At 46.9% G+C, this 24,564-nt stretch overlaps 1 protein-coding gene across 1 annotated transcript; it reads right to left on the reverse strand.

Annotated features, from left to right (window-relative positions):
• Window positions 1-8,109: 8,109 nt before the first annotated feature.
• Window positions 8,110-24,278, reverse strand: SUMO3 (small ubiquitin like modifier 3). The gene is made up of 4 exons (XM_075937327.1): window positions 24,094-24,278; window positions 14,469-14,597; window positions 12,261-12,332; window positions 8,110-9,547 (listed from the first exon to the last, which is right to left on the reverse strand). The coding sequence occupies exons 1-4, from the start codon at window positions 24,112-24,114 to the stop codon at window positions 9,485-9,487; spliced, it is 285 nt and encodes a 94-aa protein (XP_075793442.1). The 5' UTR covers window positions 24,115-24,278; the 3' UTR covers window positions 8,110-9,484.
• Window positions 24,279-24,564: the final 286 nt, after the last annotated feature.

A 24,564-nucleotide genomic window follows, 5' to 3' on the forward strand; every position in this document is an offset into this window, starting at 1 on the left:
TAAAGAGTAGAGCTCAGCTCCTCCCCCTGATACGGTAAGCCCCCCACTTAGAACCTGGTCCCCATGAGGGAGTACAGGGAAAGGGGTTGGATCTCCACCAATGGGCAGGGGTCCCCCAGGTCCTGGCACACAGGGACATGGGAGTGGGGCTTAGACACCTCCAGAGAAGCAAAGCCTCCCACATCCCAGTGCACAAGGGCAGGAAGAGGGGTTCAGACCCCCCCCCCCTCAGAGGTTCTGGAGGCTCCTTAGATCCTGACACACAGAAGGGCAGGGAGTAGAAGTCAGGCATTCCCTTCCCCTCCACCCCATATCCCACCACATATGGAGGAGCAGAGGCTCAGATCCCCTCTCAGATCTTAACCCACACCCCATATCCCACCACATATGGAGGAGCAGAGGCTCAGATCCCCTCTCAGATCTTAACCCACATACAGGATGGGAATGTGGGGCTGACTGGTGCCCCTGCTCCTCCTCTTCCCTTGCTTCCTTGCTACACACACCCATATGTCCCTTGCCCTGTTCGTCACCTGACTCCAAAACCCTCTCAGCTCCCGGACCGCCCACCTCCTTTAGCCCATGAGAACGGCCAGACAGGGTCAGACCAAAGGTCCGTCCAGCCCAGTGTCCTGTCTGCCCACAGTGGCCAATGCCAGGTGCCCCAGAGGAGTGAATCGAACAGGTAATGATCAAGCGATCTCTCTCCTGCCATCCATCTCCACCCTCTGACAAACAGAGGCCAGGGACACCATTCCTTACCCAGCCTGGCTAATAGCCATGTATGGACTTAACCTCCATGAATGTATCTAGTTCTCTTTTAAACCCTGTTCTAGTCCTAGGCTTCACAACCTCCTCAGGCAAGGAGTTCCACAGATTGACTATGCGCTGTGTGAAGAAGAACTTCCTTTTATTTGTTTTAAACCTGCTGCCCATTAGTTTCATTTGGTAGCCCCTAGTTCTTATATTATGGGAACAAGTAAATAACTTTTCCTTATTCACTTCCTCCACACCACTCATGATTTTATAGACCTGTAACATATCCCCCCTCAGTCTCCTCTTTTCCAAGCTGAAAAGTCCCAGTCGCTTTAATCTCTCCTCATATGGGACCCGTTCCAAACCCCTCATCATTTTAGTTGCCTTTCTCTGAACAGTTGATGGGCAGCATCCCCTTGATGGGCTCCAAAGCCCCCTCACTCCTGTGCAGTCTTACACCTCCTAAAATGCCCCTCCCACGTCATCAACTGCTTGCATAACTAATTTTTTTTAACACTGGTTACATTCCCCAACAATTAAAACAAAACCCTGCCAGAGTTCAGTACCACCCCTGCCAAACTTTCCCAGATGGCTGCCCACGGTGGGGCTGGAACAGCCTTTGGCTGAGTCAGGCTCACAGGACGACTGTCTTGCCCCGTGAAACTCGCCAGCTGGGGAGGAACACTCACAGGTAACAATCCCGGTAACGCCTCTTCCCGCTTATGCTCCGTGTAACCCCTGGAACACCCAGCTGGGTTCTTGAGCTTCTTGCTCCTGCCTGACCCGCAACAGGCTGGTGGAGGCTGTGCACTTTGTTGGGGGTAACCCCTGAGTATCTGAGATGGTGGTGCAATGCTCTGTTCCCTGCCTTGATCACGAGCTGTGAGCAGAAATACATTGCCAGACCCAGACATCTACACTGCCACTCATGTCAGCAAAACTTGGGGGTGGCTTAAGTAAGTCAATGAGAGAGCCCCTACTCTGTGCCAATGGGTAGCTACACAAGAGATCCTACAGCAGCAAGGGTACAGCTGTAAGTAGAATGGGCTTTTAAGAAAAGCTGGGGGGGGGGTCCTCCCCAAAAAAGAGGTGTCCTGTGGCAGATTTATTTGGGCTTCCAATTTCATGTCAGATGCCTGCACCCACCAAAGTCTGTGTAGTATGTCAATTGCAATGGATTTTCTCCTTTAGTCCGTGGTGTTGTTTTTGTGGCTACAGACTCACATGGCTACCCCTCTGATACTTGTTTTCCCCCGAGGGACTATATCCCAGAACCCCTCAATCAAATGCCTCCCCGCATTTGGATCACTAGCAGAAGCCTGCACCTGCATCAGGCACACCAGATTTCCAGGCGATCCAAGTAACTGTCGGCGCACAAAGCACTTAGAAGAGTTGAACTTTAAACAGCAAGTGGGTCTTAACTATAGAAATGGCTGGAAAGAACCTTGAGAGGTCATCAAGGCCAGGCCTCTGAGCTGAGGCAGGACCAAGTAAAATGAGAACATCCGTTGCAGGTGTTTCTCCAACTTGTTTTTAAAAGTGTCCACAGACAGGGATTCCACAATCTTCTATGGAAGCCTATTCCAGAGCTTCCTACCCTTAGGCTATGTCTACACTCACGGCTTCTTGCGCAAGTACAGCCGTTCTTGCACAAGAATCCACAGAGCGTCCACTCTGCCTGCCTGCTCTTGTGCAAGAAGATTTACAGTACGGCGTGATAAGAGAGGGCTTCTTGCGCAAGAGCTACGCTCTTTTTTAACAGGTGTAAGCTCTCTTGCGCAGGAACTCTTGAGCAAGAGGGCAGTGTGGACGCTCAGCAGGGATTTCTTGCGCAAGAAAGCCCAACGGCTAAAATGGCAATCAGAGCTTTCTTGCACAAGACAGCGTCCACATTGCCATGGGCGCTCTTGCGCAAAAGCACAGCTCGCACATGGCACAGTGGACGTGTTCTTGCGCAAGATGTTCTTGTGCAAGAAGCCGCCAGTGTAGACATAGCCATAGAGTTAGAAAGGTTTCACTATTTAACATAAATCCCCCTTACTGCAAGTTAGGCTCATTACTACTACTTCTTCCTCCAGTGGACACAGATCAGTTGATCACCATCCTCTTTACAACATCCTCTTTGTAGATTATCGGTTCCCCTCAGCCTTCTTTTACTCTTGAGAAACCTTGCCCAGTATTTTAACCTTTCCTTGCAGGTCAGGGCTCTAAACCTTTGATGGGTTTTTGCTGCGCTCCTCTGGGTCCTCCAATTTGCCCCCGTCCTGGGGGACTGAGAAAGGGATGGAGTAGGCCTGTTGGGGCATCCCCAGTGCCGAGGAGAGCACGGTTACAAAATTCAACTTGACTCCTTACCGATGTCAATGATTTCACTGAGGTTTGGTTTTAAAGAGGTGTTCTGTTTGGACAGTGGGAGGAGGGAGGTGACAGGAGCAGTCCTGGCGAGGCTGCCAGGGGCTCCCTGTGTGGGTTGGGGCAAGGGAGGCTGTGGCTCAGCAAAGCAGAGCCCCCCCCAACCAGGACTGGAAGGAACCTGCTGAACAATTCCTGCTGGGAGAGGCTCCTGCACCCAGGCTGAGGAGTTTGAGTGAGCCAGGCAGTGGCTGCAGAGCCAGCAATTCTAGATTCCTGCAGATGCAAAGTGCCAGGAAGGCGGCAGTCCTGTGGGGCAGAACAGAGCCTCCTGGCACTCCCAGCTGGGGTGACAGAGTAAGGCAACCATGGGCAACTGGCGGGCTGCATGCGGCACATCAGGGTTCTCTGTGGGTTGCCACATTCCGCCGCTTTCCTACCAGTATTACTAACGTGATGCGGGCGGGCTGACTGCACACAGCACTGACTATGAGCCAGGCGCTCCCTCTGCAGCCAATCCCAGCGCTGCGACGGTGCCATGGGCACACCCCGCAGAGTCTAAGCGCGCAAGCGTAGTGAGCAAAACTGCCCTGTTCCGGGAGAGCGTCTTGGTTAGGACTATCTGAGATGGAGGCCTCTCCTGAAGCCCACTCTCCAGCCTCGGTTGTCCATCGCTGGAGAAAGGGATGTGACAGTAAGGCTGCAGGGCAGAGGGCTCCCTGCTCTGCCCAGGAGCTGTGCAGCCTCCCCTGCACCTGAGAACTCCCCCCAGTCCTTTCTGCTGTCCTGGCCAGGGCTCTTCTCTGCCCTGCCAGGACCCAGGATTGCAACCTTCTCTGGCACCCTGTGCCGGCAGGGAGCCCTCTGCAGCTCAGCCACTCGCATAGAGAAGGGTTAGAGAGCTCTCTTGGAGGGGGTGGGGGGAGGGTGCACTGTGACCCCCGATCCTTTTTGCTAGCTACGCCACTGAAATTGACATCTACAGACCCATCTTGCTGACAAGGGAACCTGGCTAAAACTGACTATTGCTTTGCTCTGCTGCAAGCTTGAGTATTGCTGGTGGCAGGAAGGGTGGCAGCATGTGATGTGGAGAGGTAGGAGACAGGCCTGGGCTGTTCATACACCAAGCACGGTGGGGAAATGGGCCTGGCGCCAAGGGTCAGCACGCCACCTGAGCCCTGCCCGTGATGCTGTGCAAGGGGCACAGCGGCTTCATCTAGGGGCCTTTGGTTGTGTTGTGTATACCAGTATTTCTCAACCAGTGGTACAAGTATCCTCAGGGGTAATCGAGAGAAGTCTGGGGGGGGTACATCAACAACTGAAATTTGGAGAAAACTGAATTTTTATTTGAAGTTTTACAGCGCTTTATTATTTTTGTACTTTTTACACCCAAAAATTTCATCGCCCGCCTGGCTCCGATTAAGTTGTTTAAACAACGGTGTTGCAATGGTAGAAAAGAAATTTGCATCTGAAATTGTAGGTATTGGGGGTACTTTAAAAAAAAAAAAAAAAAAAAGATTGAGAAACACTGGCCTTTTTAGAATAGGCCAGCATGAAGGGGGAGACGTTGGTGGGGAACCTTGTTTGGGTCAGGGCCGCTGACCCCAGGAAAATCAGTTGGGGACCACACTGAAAAGCAAAAACAAACCAACCCTGCCTGACGTGGTGCTCACTGACTGAGGAGAAAGCCACTCCTCAAAGTCCCTCCCCACAGCAGAGCCATGGGGGGCCCAGGCTAACAGACTGTGTGTGCACCAGCCTAGCGGGGACCTGGCATACCAGCGCAGGAACCCCAATGCTTGAAGGGAGCCCTGAGCTTCAGGGGCTGAATCCAAACATGCCAGCATCCGCATCTGGCTCCCGAGCCTTAGGTTCCCCACCACCGCTTTAGAGCAAGCCCAAGAGACGGTCCATAGGATCTGTGATGACCTAGCATCAGGAGCAGACACCGGGTTTGAGCAATAGGCTGGGGTGGCAGCTGTGAATGGCTTTTCCATAGGCGGGGCGTTTTGCTTTAAGAAGCTGCAACACCGGCGCATTCTGGGCCGGCCAAGGTCAGCAGTCTGCAGCTAAGCATTGTGTTACACGTGCAGTGAAACTAAAAATCAGTCTGTTTACATGGGCGCTGCAATGCCAGGGCTGGCTCTTGCAGTTCCTTGGAATGCACGACAGCCCGTTTGATTGCTTCACGAGCACGGCTTGTTCTTTCTTCCTGTGCTGACTCAGCTTTCTGAGAGTTGAGAGAAAATGGCCAGGGCTTTTTTAATTACTCACACTGTGCAAGCACCTTTCATGCCCAAGCCTATAATTATAGGGGAGAGGATTTAGCATCAGAAAAGAATGGCCACACACACACACTCACTCACTTTCTAATTTAGCCTCTTATTGAATGCATTAGCCTGCCGATCTGTGTGATTCCATTAGTTGCACCAGATGTTCCAAATTCAAACCGGGTCTGTGTACACCATTTTGAGATTATGAATAGTGATAGGCTTCAAGGCCAGAAGTGACCTGTTAGAGGGGGGCCGGCCCTTTAATAACTAAATCAGCTGTTGCTCAGTTTGTTGAGAGCAAGGGTGGGAAGCAGTGTTCCCTGTAAGCTGAGTTCTTGTGCGGCCGCTCAGGAGAGATTCAGGTGCCACCCAGCAGGTTAGCAGAGCTCTCTCACCTAGGTTTTGTGCTTTTTCTGGTGGTTCACATTCGCACAGGCCTTGCTGCACATACATTTTATGTACCTGGATGGAAAAAATGCACACCTGGACAGAAAAGATTAGAGGGAACACTGGTTAGGTGACAACTTGAAGATCGCTTGGCACCTGCAAAAACCAGCAAGTGGTTGTGCTGGAAAGCTGTGGGCAGATCAGCTCCTGGAGGAGAGACTGGAATGTGAGGAAAGAATCCTCCACGCAGCTTTTGAGGACTAGGGAAGATTTTCCAAGGACAAACTTACAGAGCTGGCCAAGGAAAGACGCTCATCTTGACTCCCAGGTAGAGGGCCTGCAGGATGCAATCCAGTGTGGAGTTGGTGGTACCTCCCAAAAGACTCCAGTTCAGAGAGAAGGGACACAACTGAGATCTTGGACAGTTTCATTTCAAAGACCTAAATGGGAAGCTGTGAAGAACAGGGTACACCCAACACCCTTTTGACTCCTTGCGTAACACAGCTCACACATTTTCATGCAGATTCTTGCACCACAGGTGAAGTAGAGCATTTCTTAAAGATGGAGAATCCCTGCCCCCTTGGGTAGCATGGCATATTCCTGCATTCTGAACAGCCTGGGCCTCCCTGGAGGCTAATTTCTACTTCAGACTAGGGGCTCCCTTTAGATGCGAAATGGAGTTTGCCATGTAAAATGCAGCAGCTCACTGACAGATGGGAAATTCAAACTGGCCCCTAGTTTTTGGTTCTTGCAGAGCTTGCGAGCTGCAGGCTGTCGTGCTGATCAGGCATGTGGGGCTTAGCTGGTTCTACATAAGCCTGTGGAATCCATTCAGAGAGCTGGAATCTGACCACCCTACAGTAAAGAGTAGTGTGAGGGAACAGGAGCAGATGGGTCCCCCTTCTCCTGATCCACTTTCCACTCCCCTCTAACTGCTCTCAGAGGCCTAGGTTACAGGGTAGACTCCATGCTCCAGCGTACGAAATGGTTCGGTCCCTCTTCAGGTGTGAAGGAGGGGACCTTGGAAAAGGGGAGCCCCATGTCAACAGGATACGCCACAGATAGTGCTGTCTGCTCAGAGCACAAAGGACCTGTTGTGAGTGCTTCAAGTGTTTTCCTTTCCTCCATTTTTGAAAGATCTAGTCCCTCGCAGGGCAGATAAGTTCCAGCTCCCCTGCTTAGGGCTACAGGAGAGGTTTCTGAAGACAAATGACAGTACGTTAAGTGTAAAATGTCAAAGCAAACTCTGCTGAGAAACACTGGTGCTGAATTTCACTCTACAACTTTCGCTGAGGAAGGGGAACATGTCTAGTGTCAGTGTCTGGCACTGTGGGATATACTCTAATTCATCAGAAGGGAAAAGCTGCATGCATTGTCCTCTAGAAGCCTCATCTTAGAAAGGACGACTAGCTACTGCAAACTGTTTCTTCAGGAACTCGGCGAAAGCTGCCTGGCACAAAAGCAATGTGAGATGGAATCACTTATCTTTGTGTGCACTCTGGATATACCAACTGTATTTGTGCCTAGCAGCAAACCTAAAAACGTATTGCTGTCAGCCAGGCAGCTATGGTTCAGTTCCCGGTTTGTTTCTCACCCACAGTGAGCAGGCCTCTGGAACAACTCAGCCCACCTGCTGTTAATGCAGAAGCCAATTCCCACCCTCCTGCCCGCTTACTCTTTCGTTCAGGTAATTTTCTTTAATAAATAGTTCATTAGATATTCTGCACCAGTTAACAGCAGAGTTTGGATTATCAGATGAGTGAGCCTTACTGTAATCCTAGTTGTTTATAAGTAGCCTGAACTGCTTGGCTGTGTCTAGACTGGCAAGTTTTTCCGCAAAAGCAATTGCTTTTGCGGAAAAACTTTTCAGCTATCTACACTGGCCACTTGAATTTCCACAAGAACACTAATAGTCTCATGTAAGAACTCAGTGCTTCTTGCGGAAATAATACGCTGCTCCCGTTTGGGCAAAAGGGCCAGTGTAGACATCTCAGATTTGTTTTGCGCAAAAAAGCCCCGATCACGAAAATGGCGATCGGGGCTTTTTTGCGCAAAAGCGCGTCTAGATTGGCACAGACGCTTTCCCACAAAAAGTGCTTTTGCGGAAAAGCATCCGTGCCAATCTAGACGCTCTGTTCCGAAAATGCTTTTAATAGAAAACTTTTCCGTTAAAAGCATTTGCGGAAAATCATGCCAGTCTAGACATAGCCGTTCAGTGTAGCTGATCAGAACTACTTGAGGTGAGGAGATCAATGCAAGCTATGCCAACAAATAATGCAATGGACTTCCATGGCCTTATGTCCAGTAAAGCCATCTGAAATGCAGCAGCAAACAAACCATGAGACAGAGTACCAAACTATATTTACTGTATACAGTAGTAAAGGACAACAAATAATGTACAAATTGGTGAATAAACTATGAGCTCTAACAGAACACCCCACCCTAGCCCATATACAATAACGTGAAAAAGAAAATAAGGACTTTTCCCAGCAAGATTTCAAGCAGAGATGATCTAATGTTGTCTGATTGGTCAGGTAAATATAAAAGGCAGATAATGACCTAATCAAGCAGCACTGGACAACCTACTGAAGGACAATAGGATGACCTTTAAGTTTCATTTGGAGTATAGCCCAAAACGTCATACAGAACTGAAAGTCACCACACGAATGCATTTAAAATTCAATACAAGAGAAGCAGCAGAGCAGGAATTTCTCAGAAGAACCCTAAGTTACCTGTTCAAGGTTTTTGTGCTTACGCCCCTTGGCCACAAGCTTAGGGGGGTTGTTTTGTTTTACGTAAGACCACAATTATCCATAAGAGACATGTATTGAAAGAAACCAGAAGCCACGCATTTCCTAGTACCAAATGAGTAATAATGATACAACGTCGAGGTTTGTATTAAAGGGGACAAGAGGGACGTGTAGACAATTTTTTGTCCATCTCGTAAATTGGCAGTGAGCTGTGGCAATGGCCTTTTCTTTTTAATCTTATGGAACATGATACACCAGTAGGTTGGGACCAGTATTCTGGTAATAACTCAAATGCTGACATTAATTGTGGGCAATTATTTCACTTTTAAAAAAATTTAAATTTCAATCTAGCCGATTATAACAAAGCACATGTACATTTGCAATATTTTAAGCATTTACTCTATCCTACGCCTCATATCTGCATGTACAGTCCTTGTATCATAGGTTTTAAGTTTTACAGTAATAACGGTTTACAACAATAGTAAAAACTTTTAAATCAATAACCTTTTCTTCCCTTCAGGTGCCTTATCGGAGGAGGAGATTTTAAACTCACTGCTTCAGTGAGAATATATTTACATGATTAGAATTATGCAATGGGGCAATACGATAACAAGAGCCAAGCATGAACAAGAGCCTGTGTTCCGGAATACAAGGAGATACTTAGGCCACATGTTTACATAAACAAGGTAACGGCAGACAGATAACCCATCTTTTGCTTAAACTGAAAAGTTAATTCCTTTGGGCCCAATTTAAGATGTAGGTTAATCCCTGCCGATACAGTTTTGACTTGCACACGCAGTATGTCAGAGGGACAGCAGAACAATTTTGGTAAATGTCCTCTAAAGTTTTAGAAGAATCCCGTGTGATTGGCATGTTCATTAATTACTATTTAATAGCAAATCCAAGGACAGATGAGAAAGTGAGGTGTTGACAAGGGTCTTAATTCCTCTTCCCAAAAGGACAGCATGTTTAACATACTCCACCTGTCTGCTGTTGGAACACATCAATAGTATCTTCGTCTTCCATCTCCAGCTGTTGGATTAATACACAAATGTTTTAATAGACAGACAGTCGTACATTTTAAAAGGACAATTTGTTCTTGCACTGTTAAGAGTGTTACTCCTTAAGAAACAATATATACATTTAAAACTTTAATGCTTTGAAAATTCCCCTCTTCACCCAATTAGAAAGCAACATAACCCTCTCCCCACAGTCTCTTCCCAGCACTGGTCATAGGTTGTCTTGGTTTCCCTTCAGCTAAGGCCTGCCAGGCTGACTGGCGCTGCGTGTTGGAGAACAGACAATAAAGCGGGGTCTAAGATCCAAGGTACTAAGTGCTTCGTGTCAGTCTATGCTTTTCCTTTTGTCTCAACCGTCATCAGATTGTTCCTGCTTGACAAGGTACAATTCTGGTCCTCCATTCATCCCCCTGTTCCCCACAGTTTCATGCCTTGTCTACACTTACAAATTAGACCAACCTAACTTTGTTTCTCAGGGAAGTGGAAATTTCAGGTCCTGAGAACCATAGCTAGGTCAATAGAATGATAATTCCATCAGTCTAGTGGACTGCCTCTCAGAGATGAATCACCTCCATCAACAGAGAAACCCTTTCTGTCAACATCGGGAGCATCTACAGTGTTAGAAGCAAGCTGAAGCACCATAGCTATGCCACTGTAGTGTAAGCATACCTAGTATACTTCCAAGAATTGTGGGACAAGATTCTCTGCTATGCAGCATAAAAATGGCCAGACTGGGTCAGACTAAAGGTCTATCTAGCCCAGTGTCCTGTCTTCCAACAGTGACCAGTGCCAGGTGCCTCAAGGGGAATGAACAGAACAGGGAATCATCAAATGAACCATCCCGTTGCCCATTCTCAGCTTCTGGCAACCAGAGGCCAGGTACACCATTCCTACTCATCCTAGCTAATCACCAATGATGGACCTAACATCCATGAATTTATCTAGCTCTTTTTTGAACTCTGTAATAGTCCTGGACCTCACAACATCCTCTGGCAAGGAGTTCCACAGGTTGATTGTGCATTGCTGAAGAAGTATTTCCTTTTGTTTTAAACCTGCTACCTGTTTATATAAGAACATCTTCCTCTCTTACTGCTAAATGTGTGGTTTCTGTTCATTTAATCTACAGATCTCCCGAAACTTGCAAATGAAACTCTTCATCCACTCCCAGCCAACTTCTGCAGCAGTGCACTTTGAATTACTGTGCAGTTCAATTTATTGTCTGAACAGCGAGGGCCTGGAACTCAACTCAAAAGGCCAGATGGTGAATTCTTTTACTTATGTGAGTTACTGCTCACCACTGTGAACAGTTCTTCACTAGAGTAGTTCAATTAGTTCCATGGGATTGCCCTGTGGGCACAAAAAAGTTGGTCTTTTCAGGAAGCCATTCTGAAGTACACTCCAATCAGCTGCAGTCAGGGTGTTCCTTTTCAGCCCAGATCATATCATTTCTCTTACAGTTTTTACGTCCAATTACAAAATAGCTGTACAGGGCATGCCCAGTCAGAACAAAGCAGTTTGGTCAATGATTTGTTGTTCTCTCTCAACCCCACAGGAGGCTTCATTAGTCCAATCCACACCATCCAGAATACATCCAGGCTTTGCTTCTGGTATTCCCCACCACAGGCCTTGTCCACACCAGGAATTTTCCTCCCTGAAATTTATCAATATTCCCAATAGGGATGTTAAATTTCGATTAACTAATCGAATAGTCGATGGGATTCCATCGACTATTCCATTAGTCGATAAGGACTAGCTGTTCTGCCTTTTACATTTCAAAGAGCCCCAGCGGGGACTGTTGTACATTTCAAAGTTGGAATGCCGCTGCTGAGCCCCTGCCGCCTCCCACAGAGCTGAAGCTAGGGGGAACCGGCTTTTAAGCCAGCTCTCCCCAGCACCCCCTTTTCTTCATACCCCTTGCTGCCTTTGTGACACAGGCAGCAAGGCGGGGAAGTGACTAGTCGACTAGTATGTCAACTATCCAATAAACTTTTGCTTATCAGATAGTCAACTAGTCGATTACATCCCCAATTCCCCTTACTGACTGGGTTTAAGCAGAGGCAGAAATGGTGGTGACACTAGTGTACACAAGGCACCAGCATCCATCTGCATTTTAATCATGGTAGTGTCTAGACCGGTGATTCTCAAACTAGGGTCTGCAAACAAGAGTACTCCAGGGAGTCCGCCAGCCCCACTGATCAATCCCTTCTCTCCCTTCTAGGGCCTTTTGCACACCCGCACTGGGAGGGTGGGGGAGAGGCCAGCACACGGTGTGGTCAGGGGAGAGAAGAGGAGGGGCGAGAATGGAGTGTGGGGGGTTGCGGGAAAGGGGTGGAGTGGGGGCTGGACCTGGGGCTGAGCAGGGAACTTGGGGGGTTGGGTCTGAAGAATTTTAAATCAAAATGAGGGTCCTTGGGTTGCTAAAGTTTGAGAAGCACTGGTCTAGGCCTTCTGTGAGCATGATTAGGAAGACAATCCTTAAAACTGGCAGATATTTGGACAGAGCCATGTCTACACTAGGACTCACTCTCGCTAACCGGGTCAAGCTCTATAAGTGCTAGCAACTCTGGGAAATTTGAAAAGAAAAAGGAATCTTACTGCTCATTTTGGGAACTCCAAGGCCTGTGAGAGAGAGTTTGCCATCAAAATGCCCCCTAAAAGAGTTGTCTCTTAAGTGCAGGTATCTAAAAATATAGCTCTGCTACAGTTATTACAACATATTTTCGTACCTGTGCGGGCGTGTCAGTTTCATTAATTGGTTGTCCATCAAATCTGAATCTAATCTGTCTCATTGACAAACCCTGGAAGTTAAAGTGGTTAACATGAGATACGGAGTCCAAATACATTTACTGATTAGGAGTAAGTATTTGCTATAACGTGTTTTAAAAAAATCCAGATTCAGAAAATTTGAAATGACAGGAGATTGTGACATTGTGACACACATATGTCACAATGTGTCACAATGTACACATTGACCCAGATGTCAAAATTCTAATTTAGTGCCTGCCCTGGAATATTGGGCTATCTGAGCAGGACATCCACAGAAGAATCTCAGCATTACAAACCAATCAGTCAACCACCCACCTTATTTGGAACTGGAAGTACACAATCTGGCAGCAGTAAAGGGGAAAAAACCACCACCACCTAACCTCCCCCAACAAATACAGTAAAATACTGATAGAGAGGCAGCAGCGTGGGGTGGCAGCAGACCCTGTCCGGGCAGGGAGGGAGGGGACTGAGCTCCTGGATCCAGCATGAGCCAGAACTGAGCCAGGCTGCCTGCCTGCCTAGCTCCTAATACACTTTAAATGCAGAGCAGCAGCGGGGTTTGGTCCCCTGAGCCAGAGCTGCTGGCCAGCCTGCTAAAAAATATACGGGGGGGGGGGGGGGGAGGGGGGGAGGAAATGCATGTAATATATAGCATATATAATCAACTACACTATTACTTGTATTTAGGGATGTAAGGAAGACGGGGAAGCCAGGGGAGAATACCAAAAGCAGGGGTTAAAAATAAACTTAAGTAAAGAGATGCCAAGTGCTGAGGTGGACAAGACAACTTCAGCCACTGCCCAAAAACTGAAGCAGAAAATTTTCTGTCAAATCGTATCTGAAGTCTTGGATACTCACTCAAAAGACATCAGATTCTACTTCAACCCAGGCACCAACTCCAGTACCCTAGCTCTCAAAAACCAGGGAAACATCAAGTAGTAGTTACTTTGACAAAGCCTTTCAGGAAGGCTTTCTACAGACTTCCACACAAAAAAACAACATAAAAAATGTTAAGGTTGCAAGACAAGTACTTAAAAGTTAGACAATGCCAAAAGTATGTTTGCCCATTCTAACTTAATTCTGCCCTACCGGGCCTATGCCTTCAGTTATCTTATCACATGCTATTTTTCCCCAGGACCTCTGCTTCATTCAGTTTGCAGATCTTTAAAAATGGTTCTGCCCTCTAAAATCTGTTGGAGCTCTTGGTTTATACAGACACTTCTGAACAACCACAGCAAGATACAAACTGTCCCATGTGATTCCAAGAGAACGTGCTCATTATACATTTAGCCCTGTGTTTTCCAACCTCAGAGGTTAGGGGATGTGATATGGGGCAGAGGAGAGGATCTGTGTCGATGAGTAAAAGCAGAAGGACCCTAAATAGCTCCCCAGCAAATATGTTGCTTTGTCAGTAGGTAAAGCTGCATACTGCTTCCTGAAAGCCATTCACGTTCCTTCCCTTCTCCCACTGTGGCCTGTAACAGCTGGCTATGGGAGTATCTCCTATGTACATGGTGCAGGCTCAGGACCCAGGCCATCAGCTTAAGCCACTCTTCTGCTTAGCCTTGGATGGCACCAAGGTATGCCCCTTGCACCTGGCAGGATACAGCTGTCTGTTGAGTGGGGGAAGGGAGAGCAATGCAGGGCGATGGGGAGACAGAAAAAACACAAAGAGGAAAAAGAACAAAACTGAAAAGACCAACAGCAACTTTTCATCTTGAAAACACTCTGCAAACGGCTTAACCCTCACCCCACACCTTCAGAGGGATAAAGGATTTTGTATACTTTATAACTGAGGTTAAGAGCTCTAAAGGAACAGAGGGAATTAGCAGCAGAGCTGGGATTAGAGTTCAGAAGTTCTTGGCCCCGAGTACCAAATTTAGAGAACCAGAAGTTCTGGATGAGGAGAAAATCATTTTGATTGAATTATAAATGAAACCACATTTTTGAACCTGAGAGAAAGTTAGGCCCCAAAATCCATATTTTACCAAATTTCCATATAATGGGGTTTATTCATTCTCTGGTGCATTGATATTTACATACATTTTATGAAAAGAAGAAACATTTCCATAATGCCAAGGTCTCTCATAAGATAAGTCATCCTACTGACTACCAGACACTGTGATGAACTGACCAAAACATATAAAAGGTATGTTAAACATACATACCTGTCTCTCACAATAAGCCTTCATTAGTTTGCTTAGGGGTGTATGCCGTTTTATTTTGAACTGCACCACTGATCCATCCTGGCCAGCTACTTTAAGATTGATATGGTCATTCTCTGTTTTTACTCCTTCCTGCAAAAGAAAATGCAAAGATGAACATCACTACCTATGAATACAAGTTATCCTAAGCATCTGTAAAACACTGATAATACAGTAGCAAACTCTTGCAAAACAAAAGCATTCCTTCCTACGTATAAAGGTTGGATGTTCTCCACAGCACAAAGAGAAAACCTCCTAAGTTTTGTGTTTGCCTCTAAGGCTCCCAGAGGAAAAGTTTTTGTAAAAGCAAGAAACTTTCAAACCAATTATTAAAAACTGAACAAATTCCAACATTTTCATCTGCAAATTCAGACCATCCCGAGTAGAAGTTAGTAGATTATTTATCCTCAATGGCAAAAGGCAAAGTTCACACAGAGTTAAGGATGCTTGATGGTATGCTACGCAGGACACGGAGTTGAGAAAACCAAGAAATACACAGTTACAGTTGCATTGGCCATCTTAGCTCTGCTCTCTTTCAGTAATGCCCCATTAACAACCTACTTTTACTCTGCAAACCCCAGAGTTGCTGAAATGCATGAGGTCTTCGCCTCCTTTTACAACCCATTTACTCTCACCCACAGAATTCCAACTACTCCTGTTAAAAGACCAAAAAAAATTGTCCCAGCCCTTGGCTTTTCCCCACCTGATACAAAGAATGTTTGGTTAGACTGGCTTCTGACTATCCAGCTGTGACAAACATGTTATAACACAGACAACTTCTAGCAAGCAACAGGAGTTATTGAATGTTTATTGCACGGGTGCACAAAGGTGCAGCCTAGAAATGGGAGCAGTGAGGTACTCACCCAAGGCAATAGCACTGGCATGTTCTCTCAACCTACCGAGGCAAGCATGAGTAGTTGCACAAAGCCCCCCTTGGTTTTGTTCTTTACTGGTGCGCACACTGTGCTCGTACCAGTTTGCAATTCCATGCAAGCCAAGAAGTGAGCATGCGCTTAAACACGGTTCACAACTTGCATCCCCCAAAGACTCAGTGAATGAACTGAAAATCCCTCAAGGATAGACACCATGTTTAACAATAGGACAATGCGTTATGGGAGCCTGCATGTCCCAGTCTAGACCAAGGGATAGTTCTCACATAAACATCATGTAAAGACCTTTCCCCCTGCAACAGCACCAGGCCTGGCACAAGTTGGGGCGAGGTTTGGTAGAAATGATCAATGTTAATCATGGTGGCGCTGCAAGAGCCGCATTGCACTGTTGGGCAGCACTGGATCCCAGCAGGAGCATTGTGCAGGAAGCGCTGTTGTCCTTGCGGGGCACAACAGTAACCCGCAGCCAGGACTACAAGGACAACAAGTTCCCAGCCACAGAGGAAGCCACCCTGCTGTTGAACTTCCTGCCTGGTAGGCCCCCAACCAGTGAGTGAGCTGGGCTGTGACAACAGGGTTGCAGCGGGCTCCCTGTGCAGCCATGGGAACAGTGATGCAGATCCATTGTAAATAGTGCAGAGAGGCCAACAGGGGTTTTTTCCATCAATTTCAGCATGTGAGGCAAAAATCAACTTTCACTGAGAACTAGCCATTTCAATGGAATCCTGCTAGCCTAAATAGTACAATGCGGCCCCAGAAAGACAAATGAATGCTGCCTAGCCTGCACGGAATCCCCAGCCATTCAAAACCCTCCTCTTTTGAGTTCGGGAGCAAAGATGTGTTGTGAGTTCAGGGAGCTGCTCCTTGGTCCTGCCGCACCTTTTCCATGAATGGGGCAATGGAGGAACTTCTCAGTAAATCAGTGTCTATATAAGGTGATCCACCCAGCCTGTGCTATGGTTCACAGCTATTTCAGATGTGTTAGGTAGGGGTCACATTCCACTAGGACATGAATTTCAGTGAAATAAATGGTAGCACTTGAAAGACTAACAAAATATGTAGATGGTGTCTTGAGCTTTCGTGGGCACAGCCCACTTCTTCAGATGACCGGAGTGCTGGAAGTCCAAAACCAAGAATAAATAAGTCTCTAGCTTCCATCCCAGACACATTTCTCAATCTACTGTATACAGCCAAGCCCTAAAATACAACCAGATTTACTCCAATCCCACAGACAGAGACAAACATCTACAGGATCTACATAGAGCATTCATAAAACTGAAATACTCACCTGGTCAAGTGAAAAAAAAAAATAGATCGACAGCCAAAAAAGTACCCAGAAATGAACTACTTCAAGACAGACCCAAAAGAGAAAACATCAGAATTCCACTTGTCATTACCTACAGTCCACAACTTAACCCCCTCCAACGCATTATCCACAATCTACAACCTATCTTAGAAAATGACCCTCACTCTCAAAGGCCTTGGGGAAAGGTCTATTCTCGCTTACAAACAGCCCCCTAACGTGAAACAAATCCTTTCCAGTAACCATGCTACACAGCTACATCATAAGCATCCAGGAACCAACCTCTGCAATCAACCCCGGTGCCAACTCTGCCCACACATCTATACAAGCAATTTCATCAGTGGATCCAACTATATCGGCCATCAAATCAGAGGCTCATTTAACTGCACATCCAGTAATGTGATCTATGCCATCAAATGCCAACAATGCTCAATTGCAATATATATTGGACAAACTGGACAGTCTCTATGGGAAAGAATTAATGGACACAAATCAGATAAAAAAGGCAACACACAAAAACCTGTCGGGGAACACTTTAACCTCCCGGGACACTCATTAAAGGACCTACAAGTTGCTGTTTTGTTTCAGACTAATTCCACAAGCCAAATACACAGGGAAGGATTGGAACTCCACTTCATTATCAAGTTTAACTCTCATGCAAATGGTCTAAATCACGATATCGGATGGCTTGCACATTATAAACCAACCAAACAATGAAGGTGCCAGTGGTTCTTGATGTCTGTGTAGAATCTGGTGTTAGTACTCTTCCTTGCCTAGTGCAAACTAATGGTTCTTATCAGCCTCTTTTAACTATTAATCTAATAGCACCTTAAAGACTAATTTGTTCTTTTCTAAGTTTTTCCTGTTACAGACTGGCTATCCCTGTTTTTCCTGTTACAGGCTATCCCTTTGAAACTTATCTACCCAATGTCCCTCTTCCCCCACCCCCCGCTCCAATTTATTTCTACCCTCCCCCCCCCTCCCCACACACACACCTTATTTATTCTTGGTTCTGGACTTCAAACACTACAGTCATCTGAAAAAGTGGGCTGTGCCCATGAAAGTTCATGATACCATCTACATGTTTTGTTAGTCTATAAAGTGCTACCAGACTATTTGTTGTTTTTTAAGTTTTTCCTGCTACAGAGTAACTCAGCCACCCCCTGAAGCTTTCATGTTGTCACTATAGCAATTATTCAGATGCTTAGCCAAATTAAAGAACACTTTAATCACAGTTCCAGGACACAAATCACTGATGCATTTGCAGTTTTGGTAGGGAGGCTTGTACCCTGGTAACTCTTCAGTCAAACGACTCCACATTTGGATAATTCTCTGCACTATTTGCTTGTAGGGATCTGCCCATAGCCTCACAAGGCACATCAAATTTCCAAACAATCCACATCACCTGATAATAGAGCCGTTCAAGAGTGGAGCTTTAAAGCACCTTGGATGGCAAAACACATAGTTCAGACAGACAAAGTTGCCTGGTGACATCTTTCGTCCCTCTAAAACACTGAGTGCCACAAAGCCAACATTTCAGAAAACCAGGAAATACACAGGTAAGTTACACACCCACATAATCTCCAGGTAGTTCAAGTTCAAAGGACGACTTTGTCATCTTGAGCTATCCACCTGCTAGGAAACTTTGAAGGCTAACAAGCCTATTAACTCCTCTGTTTCCGCATGCTCAGCATAATGCATTAGGTGTGTGAACAGACTTATGAGCCTTCATGCGCCTAACTGGTAAAGCAAACTCCTTTTGAAATAATGTTTTAATGTGATTTCTGACAAAGGCCTGTGAGTGCCATGCACTCTCTTGGGGTAAATCATTGCACCAGGCTCTCGGACACGCAATGATCTGAGACCTGGCTGGAGCTCTATCTGTAAACACAGAAGCATTGCCAGATGTGTCAACTTTAAGAAAAGTATTTGCCCCCACAGTTTGTGTATCAATTAAATGGCCCCAGATGTAGATCGCTAATCACACTCTATGCCCCATCACTTGTAAGGCAATCTGATAAAGAATATGAATTTTAGAGCTTGAGAGAAAATTGATTTTAAAGTTAACAATAAATACTGGAAATGGAAAACCTCTAGTCATTGTTCAAAGCATCCACGCACCAGTACAGAAAATGTGCATTTTCTTAAATACCATTCTATAGTTGGATGTCCCAAAGATTGGTGGGTGTCGTGTGCTACCTTATAAGTAAAACCTGAGAGATTGGATGTGGTGGGGGTGCAAATGGTGTCATAGTTTAATCTCCAGACCAATGCAAAAAACACAAATCAAACAAAAAAAGAACTTTTTGGAAAATGGCTACTTTTCCCCAGAGCATATAATCTCCAGAACTTATCTCAGATGCCCCCAAATGTGGGTCACTAACCCTATTCTACATCCTTCTGAAGCACACCAAAATTTCCAAATAATCTGACTCTAAACATAATGTTAGAGGATTTCAAAAGGTCGACCTTGAATCAGAAGTCTTGATGCAATCATAACTATATGGTAGCAAGGAAGGGCCACCAAATAGGATCCAGCTAGTAATAAGACCACTGCAAAGATCTGCAAGTTATACAACATTCACTAATTTTCCATTAAAAGCGTCAGCATTTTTTAAAGGACTAGCATAGAAATAATATTTGAATTTGTAGTTGAACCTAATTATGACTTATTCAGAGTTAAATGGAAGTTTCATTAGAATTACACGAATGCTAAATGCTTTTAAAATTCCCACCCTAAATGCTTACATCTTAAGCATTATTTCAACCCCACTATAGAACCCATTTTATAATGCTTATATACTTCAACATGTTTCTCACTAAATGTTATCTTTAACTGTATATTTTTCAAAGCATTTCCAAATATTTTCTTATTCATGGCACACTCTCTCCCATATGCTTCCTCTCAAGTGCTCCCTCCCGTTGCACCCCCAATTCCTTAGGTAGACATGGGAGATTGCTTCAGGGCACTAGACTACAGTGCTCACCACCCTCCCAGAAAAGACCCAAACCACCACTTTGTCAGCAGTAGCACTGCAGGCCAATGGTACAGATCAAGTCAGCCAAACACTGTCCTCCACCTTCACAAAAAACAGAGGAGAGGTGCTCAATGGCAGCAGGCGTGCACACTCAGCGAGTTGAGAGATCAGAATCACTAGCACTATCCCTTCCCCAACCATGTGGCTCCGGGGAAGCTGCATGAATAAAGATTCAGCTGGCAACAAACAGAGAAGCAGTTGCACCTGGCACTATTAGACACTGATGTTGTCATCTAAAGGGTACGTCAACACTACACACTCCTTTTGGTATGCATAGAGTACATAGACGACATGCATCCCTAGCACTGAAGACAGAGAGGCACTGCTTAGGTAACGATCTACCTGAACTCTGTGGGTATGTACACACTTGTGTACCCGACATGGCTCTCTGTGTGCCCAAGCACCACCTGTCCTGCAGCTGGGGGTCCTTCTCTGTGGCAAAGAAATATTCTGGCAGTGGGGAGGTAGCACAGCCAAGCTTTTCACTTCTGCTCTCCGTGCCAGAGCCTTCACTGACACATGGACACTGCAGTGCAGCTTCACACAGCCTACCCTATATACCACAAGGTATGTAGTGCAGACAATCTGTTTTCTAGTTTTGCCTCTGAACGTTCTCAACTTTGCTGATTAGCCATTTGCTCTACCCCACCCTTATGGTCTCGTCAATTAAATCTCACTCCATCTACATTCCCCACTCCTCCTCCTTCACTTCCCTCCTCCCTTCCTCTGTTAACTTCAACCCATCTAATCACAATTTCCCTGTCCCTCTGCCTCCCCCCCCAAATCCCAAGGCACTAATATTTTCAAACCATCATTGGGTTCTCACCGTTTGTATTTTACCTCTCTGTGCCCTACCCTGTGTCTATTTAGATTATAAACTCTTTGGGACAGAGATTATCACTATGTTTGTATACTACTAGAAAAATGTGGTAGCATCTAGATGTCAATTGCAAGAGAGCCCCAAGACAAAAATATCCTAGCACACTTTTGGGTACTATAATAATTTTCTAACATTGTTGGAAGCCTGAAACAATCATCTTTTTATTTCCCATCTTTTGTTGGTGTTAAACATGCGAGCCAAACACGACTGCTATTATAATCAAGAGGAAACAAGATAACTTCTGACAGTCAAGACGAAATTCTGGTATCTACCCAAAGCAAGCACAGCTGTTTCCATGAAACAACATCCCTAGTTCAACTACCAAATGCCTTACATCCCAAATCAATAGATACGTTCTGTTTAGATTTTTAACCAGCAATGAGTGAGAATGCAAAGTCCTAGCCATGCTCTCCATCTTAAGAATCATACAACTATCAGAAACTAGGGATGTAAACGACTAGTCTACTATCTGATAAGCATAAGCTTATCAGATAATTGAGTAGTGACTTGACTAGTCCCTTCCTCCCACCCTACGAGCAGGAGCCAGTGCTGGGGTGAACTGGTTTAAAAGCTGGTTCCCCCCAGCACTATCTCCACAGGGGAGAGGGGAAGCAGAGGCGTAGCAGGAGACTGGATGCTGCGCCTCTGCTTTTTAAATGTATTAAGAGCCACTAGTCAATTAGTTGATTAAACGCAATTTAACATCCCTATCATAAACATTCACACAAGTTATCAACACAAATGGGTAAGCTCTGCATGTAAGAGCGGCTCCTGAGCAGGAGGCTTTACTGCTCCAGCACCCTACTGGTTAAGACGACCCAATAAGCATTAGCCTTTTAGGGTGATGATTGCCAGTTAACCGGATAACATCCCTAATCCAGAGAAAAAAAAATATCTAAGAGCAGAGCTACAGAAAAGCTACACCAAGTACAGCTAGGAAAATCCAGTCCTCCTTGCCCTTAGATTGAGCCTCCCTTCTTTCAGCTTAAGACTGCTTCCAGCACACGAACTTTCTAATCTCAGTGGAAGGAAAAGAACCATTAAGGATTCTGTGGGCCACATGTTTAAAAACTCACTGGAAAGGGTCTCTGAATATCTGCTCACTGTCCTACAAAACAATTTTACACCACCTGTTTTTGCTCACATCTTTATTATACACTCCATGCAACATCCTAAATCTAAGACTGCCCACAAAAGTCAAGAAAAAGCTAAAGATTGACCAGTTAGCACTCTGTTTCCTATATAACAATCTACATCATTGCTAAGTTTTCTAGCAGGACTCTTTCTGAAACATTCTAGCTTGGCTTAGCGCTTTGGACATAGACCTACTAGGTCAATCTCATTCTATATGCTTTTACAATGCACGGATCTCAATAGCATCTGAACGCCTTCCAGTAACATGCTGCGTGATGTGACTACTGTCATATGTTATTTGTTCTCATCCTCTCCCTAGAGGGAGAAACGTGTTCAGGGAAGTATGATTGTTCAGTAGTGTCTGCTTCCACCCCTACGGCTTTTTTTATATAAATATATGTTGTTAAAGAGTGGAGAAGGCTAGATGAAAGAGATGGGTCTTGCCCTTGAATCAGAAAATGGTGAGGTTTGTGGTGGTACTTCATCCTTGGGGTAGCTCATTCCAGCATCTCAGACAACCTCTGAAGAAATCGGTCTCCTGCACAGACAAGCTTTACTCTTATTGTTGAGATTTCTACAGTGCTACAGGAGCAGAGCTGTTAACCATGCTCTTTGCCTCTGAGTTTTAGACAATCCTTTAGGTACTTGGCTCAGGCCAAGGAGCACTTTGAAGGTAACAACTGAAACCTTGATTTGCTGGTTCTATGGGAAGCCAGCATAGAGGACAGAGGACAGATGTGATATGTCTGTGTTGCTGCTGATGTGCTGTAGCCTTCTGCACTAGCAGCTCTTTGTCCATCTAGATGGGACAGAGTTTCCCTAGCTAAACAGACACAGAAGTAAGCACCGCTTGCAGATACTGACAAGTGAGAGCTCAATCAATGTTAGTGAGGAATCCAAAAGAACTCCTGACTACTGACTGGACTGAACTGACCAATTGTGGGTCTCTCTCTCTCAATCAACGTAAACAATGCCATGACCGCAGGCTCTTCAAGATACTTTCCTGTGACCATCACCTCTGTCATTGAAACGCCTTTTGGTGAAATTACACTTTTCATGGGATCCCTCAAAAAGACACCAAAGAATTTTTGAGACTTAAATGAGCTCTTGCCCAACCAATGCTCTTTCAGGGATTCAAGGGAAAATTTCAGTCACCACAACTTCCAACAAATCCAGGGTTGCCAAATCTTTCATCTCTTTTCTTGCATCAGGCAACAGGTGGAAGCGTCTTTTCTATACAGCAAAATCTTGCCAGCCAAGGAGCCCATCAACTCAACAGGAAGACTGAAGAACTTTCTCCTCCTGAACCATACCTCCTGACACATGGGCTCTGAAGATTAGTCACACAGGTCTTCTCAGTAATTCCCAAACACTTAATTTCTGGCCTCCTCATCCCACTAAATAAACTTAACAGTTTCTCAATTATCATCAGCTTAAGAATGAGTGTTCTAGTTCCAGGTGACAAGAAGTTCTTCAGTTTCTCAAGATCCTGATGACCAGGGCTTGACAAACAGTGGCGAAATCTGTTCACCAGCCCCGCAGTGCGCATGCGCAAGACCCGCATTGCACATGCAAGCGCCGCCGATGAATGGGGCGACCGGAAGAAACGTGGCGAGTAGATTCAATGACTTGTCGAGCGCTGCTGATGACCGACAATTGTTAAAACCCTGAAGAGGAAAGTCAGAAGCTTCCACAAGTTTCAGAATCAAAGAACTGAGCAAGAACCCACCAAGTACCACTGCCTCCATCAATGAGGCCCAATGCCAGCCCGTACCAAGGACGTTTTCTGTGCACTGCTGCAACACCGTCCCTTAAAGAATGTACAGGGACCACCTGAAAGAGGCATTGGCTAATCAACGGATTCGCTTTCCATCTTTTGGCACAAATCTCTTCCTCTTCAATGGCGAGTCCCGAAGTGGCAATCCAGCCGGTGGCTTTCCAGACGACGTCCAGGTCCCGCTTTCCGACGGCTCGTGTTCTCTGTGTGAGCGCGCCTGGTACCGAAAGGGGCTGGGCGTCTCACCCCACGGCCGGGCCGGAGCCCCCGGGCCACGCTGGGCGTTCCGGCTAGCCGGGCGAGGCCTCGGCCGGGGCACGTCCCCCCCGCTCCCGGGCCAGGGGTCCCCTGGGGGGCGGGGCCGGGCCCAGGGACTTGCCACAGGCCCTACCCGGACGCCCCTCCCCCACACCAGGCCTCAGGCCGCGCTTGGGGCGGGGCCACGGGGCGGGCGCTCCCCCGACGGCCCCGCGCGGCCGCTCCCGGGGCCTGGCCCGCAGCCAGGCCGCGCTCCCGGCATCCCTCGCGGGCGGGGGCGGGGGGAGCCCGTCCCGCGCAGGCCGTTACCTTGGGCTTCTCCTCGGACATGGCGGCGTCGGACGAGTCCGGCCTGGCGCGGGCACAGTCACGCTCCGGGCTCCCGCCTCGCAACCGCCGCAACTGCCCGCGAGCGCGCGCTTCGCCCCCCGAATCCCCGGCCCCTGATTGGCTCCGGCGGGGGCCACGTGCCGGCGCGCGCTCACGAGGCGCGCTCGCGAGCGATGCTTGTCGGGGGCGCGCTTTAGGGGCGGAGGCAGGGCGGGGCGCTCGGAAGTGCGTCATCGGGGAACCGGAACTGGTGCGGGGCGCCAACATGGAGGGGCCAAGGGAGCGCCCCACAGTGCTTGGGGGGGGCAGCACGGGGGCCCCCGGGGCAGCGCCTCTCAGAGCCTGGGGGGGGGCAGCACGGGGGCCCCGGGGCAGCGCCTCTCAGAGCTTGGGGGGGGGCAGCACGGGGGCCCCGGGGCAGCGCCTCTCAGAGCCTGGGGGGGGGCAGCA

Source organism: Pelodiscus sinensis, chromosome 10, assembly GCF_049634645.1.
Source record: "Pelodiscus sinensis isolate JC-2024 chromosome 10, ASM4963464v1, whole genome shotgun sequence".
NCBI classification, from domain to species: Eukaryota; Metazoa; Chordata; order Testudines; family Trionychidae; genus Pelodiscus; species Pelodiscus sinensis.

What these genes read in the sequence shown, in the direction of transcription:
- SUMO3 (XM_075937327.1), bottom strand. Translation starts at nt 24,114, where the DNA reads ATGTCCGAGGAGAAGCCCAAG. An exon ending in TGTCCGAGGAGAAGCCCAAG is followed by an intron (nt 14,598 to 24,093) that starts GTAACGGCCTGC and finishes TTTCTTTTGCAG; the next exon opens with GAAGGAGTAAAAACAGAGAA. An exon ending in AGGCTTATTGTGAGAGACAG is followed by an intron (nt 12,333 to 14,468) that starts GTATGTATGTTT and finishes TTTAACTTCCAG; the next exon opens with GGTTTGTCAATGAGACAGAT.